Genomic DNA, 12,432 nt, shown 5'->3' with positions numbered 1-12,432 from the left:
AACACATACCTTTTAAGTTCTTCAGTCCATTATGTAACAAGGAATATTCATCAACTGAAAGAATTTAAAGTCACATGCCTGGAACTTTTCTTATTTAGCCCATCTCCTTTGTTGACACTGTATAACCAGAAATATCTCCTAAGATATTTATGAGACTAGATCCTGGTTATGTGTAAACAGGAATTTTCACTTGAGTCATAATTAGTCTCTAGATAATTAACTCATGAACGGTGGCTAAAATTTTCCTTTGTTATTTGCCTTAGATTTTACCAAAGTTAAGCTGAAGGAAACAGAGAAGAGTTAATATGGTTGGGGGAAACATTACTATTTGATATGCTTCCTAAACCAGTTTAACTTGATTTTACTGTGTATTTGAACCAGTTTGACTTGAATTTTACTGTATTTTTTATTGGTTAAGTGAGAGAAAAGCCTTCTTATTTGCTGAGTTGGAAAGCAGTTCTTTAATTTGTTACTTGGTTCCTTAAATAGCTCATGTTAATCCAGCTTTTTTGACTTTCTCCATGAGCATTCAATCACTTCTTAATCATTATTTGGGGCTGTGCTTTGAAACCAGCTGCTGAAAGCCAAATTAAAAAAAAAAAAAGAAGGAAGAAAGAAATTGGGCCAAATTTATTCTCTTAACTGAGATTGAAATAGAGTTGACTTAAACATCAAGCCAAAATGAAAGCAGGCACTCAGAAAATGAACAAGGTGATTTTAAAGTTTGCTTCTCAATTAAATAGAAGTCTGCAGCAAGCTACTTCTCTTTCAGTCACCAGAGAGCCATCTGGCTGCCTTGGTAGTTTCTAGCTCTTAAGATCTTGAATTCAGCTCTCTTACCCTTTGATTCAAAGGTTCAAGGATACTTCTCTTGAATGTCATGACAATAGAACATTCAATTTTCAACATGCTGAGGAAGACACTTGCTCTGCTGACTTTTTAAAGAGGCCTTTATTAGGAAGCTAACTTTGTGTGATCTCATGCTGGAATAAATCTATATGAGAGGATGCTGAAAGCCTTTCTGACGAGCCAGTTTTGAATACAGTCTGAGCTGGGAAAGGAACTCTTCATTGGGATGACTGCCAAGAAGCCAGTCAGTTGTAGCTGTATCTTGAAAGGTCATTGGCTCACTTGCAAGAATGCTGGCAGCCTCAACATTTGCTACAAATTCCTCTCTTTAGTCAACTGTTTTTGAATTTCTTTTCCACTGGGATACCCAAGAATGTCTCCAGTCTGAGTTCAGTTTCAGCTGATTTCTTCCCAGGAGATGTTAGGAATGAGGTCCTGTAACACCCCATGTGAGTCAGAGGTCAGGAGGCAGGATGGCTTCCCAGTTCTTGGCAAATGGCCATGGGCTCTCCCTCCCTGTGACTCAGTCCTGACTCTCCAGTGGCATACACAATATGTCTGGAGAAGCACCTGAGGCTTACCCCAAAGTATCAGAACCAGAAAGGTTCTCAGCCTGACAGGCTGTTCAGTAGCTTACCCAGGACTGAGAAATTGTGTGGGGGCACTTTCAGTGCTAACATTAGTAGAAATCCTAGGCAAATGGAAATAAGTCCTCAAACTGTGCCTAGAGGAAACTAAAGCAAAGAAGGCTCACTTGCCCAAGCTAACAATTTGTCAGAGGCAGATCTAGGATCACAATCCAGATCTAATGGTGCTGGGGCTTAGTGCTCTGTGTAAGAATTTTCTTTTATCTCCATAGTGCTTTATATATAGTGTTTTGGATGCTTTTGAAATCAAAGGATATGTTTTTCACATGCTTCAATGGTAAAATTGAGTCTCTGCTTTAGAGTCAGAACAAAATGACAAGAACAAAGGGGCAGAAAGCTCAGTAATAACAGAAGCAGTTAAACAAACAGAATGGCACAAAGATGTGAAACTGCAACAGAGAACACAAAGAAATATGGTATGGGATACAAACACCAAAGAGAAAGAAGCATTTTCCTGTCCTCAGAGGAAAAGCATGGCAAAAAGATTATAATTCTTCTGACAAGGAAGAAAAGGAACCATGGAGACACCCCTCTCCCACTTGGTAGGATCATGGAATGAGAAAATGGTATCACCTGGCATTCATGGTCCTGGCTTTCAAAGAACCCAGCATTATGCTTTGTCCTTCTAAGTGTGACATGTGCCCTGTTTTCTCCTCTGGATACTGAATATTTTGTAAGGTAGAACAAATTCTTCCATAGGAATTTGTCATCTTTCTTTGTGCCAGTCCTGAGGTTGGCACTAAGGGACTGAGTGTTGTCCCTTGGCTTTTGTGCTCAAGGCCAGTACTGTACCACTTAAGCCACAGCTCCACTTCGGGCTTTTTCTGAGTTAACTGGTCATGGGATTTTCCTGCCTGGGCTTGTTTCGGACTGTGATCCTCAGATCTCAGCCTCTGGAGTAGCCAGGCATGAGCCCTAAGCACCTAGCTAGTCTTTTATATATATAGGTCTTTATGATCCTTTAACTAAGGATGGTATTGTGTTGTATTCTCTTCTCTGTACGAGAGAGGCACAGGAGGAATATTTTTGAAGGAACAGGCAAAGCTAGTAATATGACTTGCTGAGGTTAAAACTGTAAACAAGAATTCTGGAACAAACTTGGTCGAGTGACCATTATAGTAACTCACGGGATAGAGGAAGTGGCACTTGGACAGGGAGTAGCATAAACAAAATGGAAATGACTAAGGTGTTTTGACACTCATTAAGATGGGTGTTCTCCAGAAATGGAAGTCAGGTACCTACTTTTCTATCCTGCCACACCTTTTCTTGTTGGTGACCAGAAACAGGTTACCTGTTCTTCTGACTAATCCCTAAAAATGCAGGTGACAGAGGCTGTGTTGACCTACTTTGAAAATATCTGCTGTTAATCAGTAAGCTTACTGAAGGCAGTGGTTATGTACTCTTATAGCTGTTCTAAGCTACAGCCTAGACTGGGAGCTGACATCTCGATGGTACTTTTTTCCTTTTTTTTTGTCAGTCATGGGGCTTGAACTCAGCACCTGGGTGCTGTGCCTGAGCTCTTTTTTTGCTCAAGGCCAGTGCTCTATCAACTTTGGGTCACAGTCCCACTTCCAGTTTTGGGGTAGTTAATTGGAGTTGAGAGTCTCACAGACTTTCCTGCCTGGGCTGGCTTTGAACCATGATCCTCAGATTTCAATCTCTGGTGGAGGTAACCTGATTTGGATGGTGCGTAAAGAATGTGCTGTCTGTGGTCACCCCTCAGAAGCAAGCGAGAAGTCGAAGTGGAGGGCACTTGTTCAGCTTGAATGAGCTCCCAGTCCCAGCACTACAAACCAAAACCAACAAACAGTACAACTGAACTGTATTATTACACAGTGCTGAAGGCTAAAAGTTCTAAATGAAGGTGTGGGCATCTTTTCTCTAAAGCCTGCCTTGCTTCTTCAGCTTTTGACAAATCTATGTGATCCAAGTTTTGTGCAGCCTCCCGAATATCTAGAATTACAGGTATGAGCCACTAGCATGTCTCCCCTCCCCCTGCTTTCTTTTTAAATGTCTTTAGAAAAAGTAGATCAAGACATTGCATTGGTTGGTCAGTTTTCCATAGTAATGACAACCTGGGAGAAACTAGCTAGAGGAGGGATTTATTTTGGCTCAAGGTTTCAGTCTATGGTCACTTGGCTCCACTGCTTTAAAGCCTATGACAAGGCAAAATACAATAGCAGGAGTATCATGGATAGGAAAGCAAAGCTGCTTTTGTCATGGCACCCAGAAAGGAAGGTGCAAGACAGAAGGGACTCAGAGATAAGATATACCTGTTAAAGGCACATTCCTAGTGATCCACTTCCTTCATGTAGTCCCCCTTCTAGTTTACTCAGCTAGGGGCTATTAGCATCCTCACTCACCATCCAGTCACCTCTCAATAGCGCCACCATGTGGGGATCAGGCTTTCAACACAGGAGCCTTCAGGGGGCATTTCATATCCAAACTCCAATTGTATACCACTGATTGTGTCACTCAAGTTGCTACTCAATATGTTTAATTTGTAAAGGGTTACCAAGTTGATTAACATGGCTACCGAATTATGTTAGTACATTACAATGAAATTAATGTAGTGAAGAGAACATCCTTCCCTTGATAAGAGTCGGGACCTCAGCATTTGTGCTCTTCAGTATAGATGTGAGAATCAGACTGACAGGTGCAAATCTCCATTAATACTTAACTTCTTTATCATCAGGTCATATTTAAACCCGTGTTATTAAATAAGATGATGCATTTAAGGTTGCATACTGTGTAGCTCGAAGTTTCTAATTTCATGACACTGGATGTAATATTTTTTCATAACATTCACACAGCACTTTTAGCCCCAACAACTCAGGACATTATGCCACTAAGTGATGACTAGAAATCTTAGTCCTTTTTGGTGGGGGTAGGGGTGGTTGGTTGTAGGGCTTGAACTCAGGGCCTGGGCACTGTCCCTGATCCTCTTTGTGCTGAAGGCTAGTGCGCTACCATTTGAACTACAGCTCTACGTCTGTTTTTTTGAGTGTTTAATTGGAGATAAAAGTCTCACAGAGACTTTTCTGCCAGGGCTGAAAAGTCCAGGAGACTGAGTAGCTAGGATTTCAGGTGTGAGCCACTGGCACCCAACACAATTTTAGTCTTAAGAACAAGGAAATGAAGGGGGCTGGGAAGGTGGCTCAGTGGTAGAGCGCTTGCCTTGCATGCATGAGGCCCTGGGTTCGATTCCTCAGCACCACATAAGCGAAAAGAAAAAAGCTGCAAGTGGCCCTGTGGCTCAAGTGGTAGAGTGCTAGCCTTGAGCTGAAGAGCTGAGGGACAGTGCCCAGGCCCAGAGTTCAGGCCCCACGACCGGACCCCCCACCAAAAAAAAAGAACAAGGAAATGAAACAATTATTATAAAAACTCTCACAAAACCATCCAAGAGTCAAAATTACAAACTACATTCAAAGAACAACTTAGTCAAGCATTTACCCTGGCAAAGGAATACAGATCCATCCCATACCACCCCAACGCAACAGCTATTAAGCAGGACAAGTAACAGAAGACAATAGTCTATTTTTTGTTGTTGTTGTTGTTGTGTGTGTGTGTGTGTGTGTGTGTGAGTGTGTCTCAAACTCTGGGCCTGGGTGCTGTACCTGAGCAATTCAGCTCAAGGCTAGTGCTCTATCACAGCGCCACTTCAGGTTTTCTGTGGTTAATTGGAGATAAGACTCTCACAGATGTTCCTGCCCGGGCTGGCTTTGAACTGCTATCCTCAGATCTCAGTCTCCTGATTAACTAGGATTACAGGCAGGAGCCACAGGCGCCTGGCATCAACAGTCTCTTCTTGAGGAAGCAGTAAAAGAGGTAAATAAGATTATGTTACAATGCAGTGTTATGTTTATGTACTTAGGACTGTATTAAGGATGGAGAGAACACAAAGTAGAAAGCAGTTACATTCAGTGTAAGATGAGGGTAAGAAGTATTAAGTTGTTACCAAGGGGAAGTGACATTTAAGCCAGGTATAAAAGGAGCAGGTGCACACCAGATAGAATAAGGGAGAGAAAAGGTAGTCTAAGAAATATATTCAAGCTGGGTGCAGTGGCTCACGCCTGTAATCCTAGCTACTCAGGAGGCTGAGATCTGAGGATAGCAGTTCAAAACCAGCCTATGTAAGGAAGTCCATGAGACTCTATCTCAAGTGGTAGAGCACTTGCCTTGAGCTGAAGAGCTCAGGGACGGTGCCCATGCTGAGCTCAAGCCCCATAACCAACCCTCTCCTCCCCACCACCTCAAAAAAAAAAAAAAAAGAAAGAAATATATTTAAATCTTAGAGATAATTAGGAAGACAGTCATTCTAAACCATTGCAAAGAATGTTCCAGAGAAAGGGTTCCTCTAAGAAAAAAAGGCCAAGTTACAAAGGTATCTTAACTCCAAAGAACTGACTTCGAGACTAACCAGCCATTTTTTTTTCTGGATAATTTGAAATAGAACACAAGAAAAATAAAGAAAATTAGCTTTATTTATGTAGTTTAGAAAAATTGATTGTACTGTTAGAATTTGTCAAATGTTTCCATTCTGCATAATTTACAATAGCATTATATACAAACATAATACAATAGAATACATTACATTGCTTTTGCTTGAATCAAAGTGTCTTCTCAACGGAACATGCTGCCATCACCTCAAGTTTTGTCCATTTTTTGTGTGTGCTAGTCCTGGGGCTTGAACTCAGGGCCTGGGTGCTGTCCCTGAGCTTTTGTGCTCAACGTTAGTGCTCTTATCACTTACGCCACAGCTCAACTTCTGGTTTTTTGGTGGTTAATTAGAGAGAAGTTTCACAGTCTTTCTTGCCAGGGCTGGCTTCAAACTCAGATCTCAGGTTCCTAAGTAGCTAGGATTATAGGCGTGAGCCAATGTGCCTGACTAAATTTTGTCATTTAAACAGGGAAAAACTCTTATTTGACATAGTGTTTAATTCAGAGTATAATACTGAAATGAAAGCAGAGTTAAAGATAATGAAGAGCTAAAAATACCATTCAACTAGTATGACTTTTCCATTATAAGTTTTATAGAGTAAAATGTTTTATGTTGAAAAAGTATTTGTATCATTGATGACCTAAATTTATTGTACTAAATTTGGCATCTGTATTAACCTATAGGTAAACTAACTTCAATATAGATGTCAATCCATATTAAACTCATCAATATTAACACAATTGAAAACAATTGCCACAACTGAAAATGAACAAAACTGTTAGAAACAGAGATAACAGAAAATCCCCTTGAAAAACATTGAACTAGTGATGTTCTCTTCTATTTAAAGTAAGTAAAACTTTCATTTTGCGAACACAATATATGGTGAAAAGTTATGATGTAGACACCAAATCTTAAGTAGGGTTGAAATTAATTTGTACCATTACATATTGGGTATTTTTAGACCAGGTTTTCTCAATAGCTTCCCAATCATTTACCTTGCTTAAGAAATCCAAGCAAGTTTAACGCTATTACTGAACAAGGCAGAGTTTTAAATTAGCAACAAGGATACAATATAAGTGCAGGTAATTTATACTAGATTGAAATTTATATCTCTCACAGAGTAAAGTATACTGTGTGTATACATGAGTTGTTAGAAGAAATATATTTCACTTTTGAAGCAGTGGATGGCTTGGTAAATTTTGTTTCTGGTACTCTCTTGAAATTCCTGGCAAGAATCTTGACAGTTCTATGGTCTTATTAAATGGGAAAAAAAAAGCTTACAAAAAATAGTGTTTGCTATCAGCTTGTAAAGTCAGAGCTCTTTAAGTTAAAATAATCAAGTAGCCCTTCAAGTGCACTTGAATCAATAATTTCATATTTGTCTTCAAAGAAAAAGAAATGATTAAGTATTAATATAAGGTGATTACTAAAAAAAAAAAAAATCAGAGGAAATTGGTTTTTAATTGGATGCTTGAATTCTTTCCAGGGTTTACAGTATGTTTAGAAGATGGTAACTTGACTTTGACACTCTCGTGATTACCCTTTATGGCAGCCTCAAGGCGGGCTTTCAGGGATGGAGTAGAAGTCATTACATTTTTAAAAACTGATGAATACTGAGGCCCAATCTGCATAAGATTTTGCAAAGCGAAGTCATGTAAATTTCTCATTGCTGAAGTTGCGGATCTGAGAGCATTCTCATCCAATAGGAAGGAGATGAGGATGGGCAGAAGACAGGCCACCAGCTGAGAGCCTAGTAAGTAAATAAAGGTAAATTCAGGGAAATAAATACTCAACTTGACTTGTATATGTTTTTCCCTTAAAAAGCAATTTTCATCTTTTCTCTTAAATTAATACTAGTGTGGGATTAACAGGACACCTACTTTACTTTTTCAGATGGAATTTTGCTTCATTACCCAGGCTGGCCTCAAACTCTGCCTCTCCCTCCAGAGTGGTTGAGACTTTAGCACACACCACTGTGACCATCAATACCTATCTTTCAAATAACATTCAAAGTCTGTTTGTGGAAAAATTCTGAGAGATTATGGATTTAGTGCAGACACTTACGATACTGTTCTTCAGCAACAGTAACCAATGTTTCCAGGACCTTTATGCCTTCTTGAAAGATCTGAAGCTCAGTAGTGTCTTCAGGTTTTCTCTTGTCTATTTCCTGAAGTTTTTCCACGACAGAAGATGCTAAAGAATAAATGTATGGGTAGGAAACAGTTGGATTTGGATACTGAAAAATGGAATGGAGGAGCTGATATGTCTTGATTTGTACCTAGCAGGAAGGAGACAAGAATAAACTATAAATTAAAAGAAAGTTCTTAAATAAAAGACAGACAAATAATTGTCCCTTAAGACTCTGAAGTTAAAGTAGCAAAGATATTAAACTGATTTCTAATTTATATCTAATTTTAGAAATCCAAGTATGAATTAGAAAATAGGTATTTACAAACAGATAACCTAGAAACTGCTTTAGCTAAAAAGCATGGTCTCTTTATTTGGGCCCACAAACAAACTAAAAGCAGGACAAAAGCTTATCATCCTTATTTATACTTTATATCTGTCCAGGGAGGATATGACTGACAGCTAATATCTTTATGAGAATTCAGCTCTATATACTACTCCCCAAGAAGAGATCAATAGTCTTAAAGGATAAACCATTGCCCACATGAAAACAATTAGCTATAATGTTGAGGTTGCATCCTGGATCTGGAGCAATCATCTCATGGGACCCAGACTGCTCCCCTAAGTGATGACAGTGATAATATCTTCTCTGGAATTCCTCTCAGTACCAGAAGATAAAGATCAACCAGGCTACACTATGGTACTGTTTAACTATACCTAACTCTTACCCACTGTCCCAATTCTTTCTGTATTTAAACCTAAAACTATTGTCTGTACCTTGAAGATGGCTGAAGTACTTATTTTTCTCTTTCCTGTGGCATATCTGTGCTACATAACTAGCCTTTCTCTGCTGCTTACCATTACCAATCTCTTTATTTGGCATGTCAGGATAAGTGTCTGGACCTAACATGTGGAATGCTGAGAACTGGTCTTGTGGCCTAAAACTCCTTTTTGATATATCAGTTTGCAGTAGGATAGGGGCATGTGGGTATAATGGGGAAAGAGAATAACTGAGTGGATATTTTTTCTTCATTTCTCTACCTCCCAATTTCTCTATTATGGCCCTTTGTATAATATTCAAAAACAGAAAAACAACAAAAGCACTCAAAAATGACACAGACAAACTTGTAAAGGAACCATATATTAACCACACTAACCAAAGTTATAACTAGTGATAACCAAAGTTATCACTAGGAAACCAGTATATATAACCAGTATATAAAACCTGCCTGCAGGCAGCAAACAACAAATGGAACAGAAAAATAAAAGATGACTAGAGTCATACATCATCTTTTATTGGGTTAATTGTGATGGTATTTGGATCATTATTACTTTTTTTTGACAGTAAATTTGCCTCCTGTATGTTGCAAGTAGATACATCGGTGAGGATGGACTATAAACTCCAGTTGCAACATATAAAAGAAAAGGAAATTCATCTATCAAATGAACTTGTATGCACTGCTTTTAGAAGGGTTCCATGTTTTACGATTGTATTATAGAAGGCATGTTCTTTCCTTTCTTTCCCTTCAGTGAATTGTGCTTGGCCTTTTCACTCACAGCTGGTACTCTTATCACTTGAGCTATGGCATTTTGGTGGTTAAATGGAGATGGATTTTAATGTATTTTTCTGGAACCAGGATTCTCAGGTCTCAGCTTCCTGAGTAACTATGATGACAGGTGTGAGCCAGCAGTGCCTAGTCTCCTTTCTTTTCTTTTTAAGGAATCTAATCTACAATGAACCTCCTCACCTCCCCCCCCCCGCCCCCCGGGCTTGAACTCAGGGCCTGGGCACTGTCCCTGAGCTTTATTTTACTCAAGGCTAGCACTCTACCACTTGAGCTACAGCTCTACTTCTGGCCTTTTCTGTTTATGTTGTACTAAGGAATGGAACCCAGGGCTTTATGTACGTTAGGCAAGCACTCTACCACTAAGCCACATTCTCAGCCTACAATGAATCTTACAAAAGTACCTTGTTCTAGATTCATATCAATGAAATTTCTTTTACTTTTTTTTTTGAACTCAGGGCCTGGGAACTGTTTCTGAGCTTTTGTGCCCTAGGCTTTCACTTTACCGCATGAGCCACAGCACTTCTTCCAGCTTTCTGGTGGTTAATTTGAGTTAATGGACTTTCCTGTCCAGCCTGGCTTTGAACCTTGATCCTCAAATCTCAGTCTCCTGAGCAGCTAGGATTACAGGTGTGAACTACCTGTGCTTGGCTCAATGAAACTGTTATCAATAAAAATATTAGTTACATTAACTTTAAGACACCTGCTTTAAAATTAGTTTTTTTTTTTTGCTTGGTGTGGGGCTTGAACTCTGGGCCTGGGCACTGTCCCTCAGCTCTTCAGCTCAAGGTTAGCGCTCAACCAGTTGAGCCACAGTGCCACTTCCAGTTTTCTGAGTGGTTTATTGAAGATAAGAGTCTCACAGCCTTTCCTGCTTGGGCTGGCTTTGAACCATGATCCTCAGATCTCAGCCTCCTGAGTAGCTAGGATTAGAGGCATGAGCCACTGGCACCTGGCTAAAATTAGGTTTTAAAATATTTTCTTTCTCCTACTACCGTCTACCCTTAAGGCAGAAAAATAATTCCATTACCACTTAGCTTTGTCATGCTAAGAATAGGTCCTCACCAATCTAAAAATAAAAAACTCTGTAGTGGGATATTTCCCATGGAAGCCAACAAAATCAAAACAAAAGTTTTGTAAAATCCTAAATACATTCCTATTATGATCCTCTGGCTGCTAAAAGATACTTACCATAGGATCTTTTGTCTCAAGGGTAGCTTTAAATTTCTCAATACAACGTTTCTGAAGGCATGGGATGGTAGTTACTTCTGGAGTGGTAGACAAAATAAACACTGTGATAGCAGTAAGCAGACTGACTTCATCAAGTTCTTGATGTGTTCCATCAACTAAAGAGAAATAATTAGAATTGATCATATTTGCTGCTTTATATATCTGAGTGAAGCTGTCTTTAATTTGGTTAGCAACATTTTCTTCATATATACAAAAGATGCAGATAAGACACAGTGACAGATGCTAGGCACTCTGGCAGGCTAGATAATGTATGTCAGTGGTAGTGTGAAGTCCTGGATTTGTTTCTTCCCACCAATGCAAAAAAGAAGGAAAAAAGGAACTTTGGCAAATATTTAAGAGGCAAATATTTAATATATAAGCTTAAATTTATGTTTTTGTTTTTGTCAGTCGTGGGGCTTGAACTCTGGGCATGGGAGCTGTCCTTCAGCTCTTCAGCTCAAGGTGAGCGCTCTACCACTTGAGCCACAGTGCCACATCTGGTTTTCTTGTGGTTTATTGGAGTCTCACGGACTTTTCCTGCCTGGGCTGGCTTTGAACTATGATCCTCAGGTCTCAGCCTCCTGTGTAGCTAGGATTACAGGTGTGAGCCACCGGCGCCTGGCTTAAATCTATGTTTATATTTATAACAAATAAATAAAGAGCCAAGACCTAGCAAAGTAATTTTATTATAAAAAATAAAGGGGCTGGGAAGGTGGCTCAGTGGTAGAGTGCTTGCCTTGCATGCATGAGGCCCTGGGTTCAATTCCTCAGTACCATATAAGCAGAAAAAGCTGGAAGTGGCACTGTAGCTCAAGTGGTAGGGCACTAGCCTTGAGCTGAAGAGCTGCAGGACAGCACTCAGGCCCAGAGTTCAGGCCCCATGACTGACAAAAATGAATAAAAATAAAAATTAAATAAAGGCATTAATATACACACACACACACAAAGTTTGAAGTCAGACTACACAACAAAGTGAGACTCAACAACAAACAGAAAATGTAATGACATAATAGCTAATACAAGTTCATGTTGAGTACTCTTTTTATTATGCATTTTAAATACTTTACATAAATGAATTCATTTAATTCTCATAATCTAATCAGTATGAACACTGCTGTTGGCCCTGTTTTATAGAAGAGAAACTAAAGATAGATTTAAATGTTCAAGGTCATACAACTAATGTTGTAGCAGTAAGCTAATGAGAGACTTGAGCTAGGGGACCAACAGGCTGTCTCTGACTCATGAAAACTGGCAGATAACAAATATATCCTATTTTTTGCTATGAGGTTTTTGGGAAATACGTTATAGAACAAACTTTTCACCTGTCACAATCAGTTCTTTCTTTAATTCTCTCAGTAGCTCATCTAAATTCCAATCTACATTCTAAATCTTCATTCTCTGTATTATCACTATCACACCCTCGTTTTGTAAGTGTATGTGTGTGTGCATGCATGCACTGAACGACGTATGCCTGTCTTAACCTACATAAAACTTTTTCCACCCTTGCATGCTGTTCTTATATTAAGAGAGGTTTAATTCTTTTAATTTTATTCCTTCCTGCCTACTTAGTGAT

General features: G+C 39.3%; 1 protein-coding gene across 1 annotated transcript in view; it reads right to left on the bottom strand.

Annotated features, from left to right (window-relative positions):
- Window positions 1–275: 275 nt before the first annotated feature.
- Window positions 276–12,432, bottom strand: part of Heatr5a (HEAT repeat containing 5A) — a 123,849-nt gene continuing 111,692 nt past the window's right edge. Inside the window, exon 33 of the mRNA XM_013033445.1 lies at window positions 276–340. Coding sequence (XP_012888899.1) covers window positions 276–340 — 65 coding nt within the window. The remainder of the gene's footprint in view (window positions 341–12,432) is intronic.

This window comes from Dipodomys ordii, unplaced genomic scaffold, assembly GCF_000151885.1.
Source record: "Dipodomys ordii isolate 6190 unplaced genomic scaffold, Dord_2.0 Scaffold168, whole genome shotgun sequence".
NCBI lineage: Eukaryota > Metazoa > Chordata > Mammalia > Rodentia > Heteromyidae > Dipodomys > Dipodomys ordii.
This window is presented reverse-complemented; position numbering and strand designations above follow the sequence as displayed.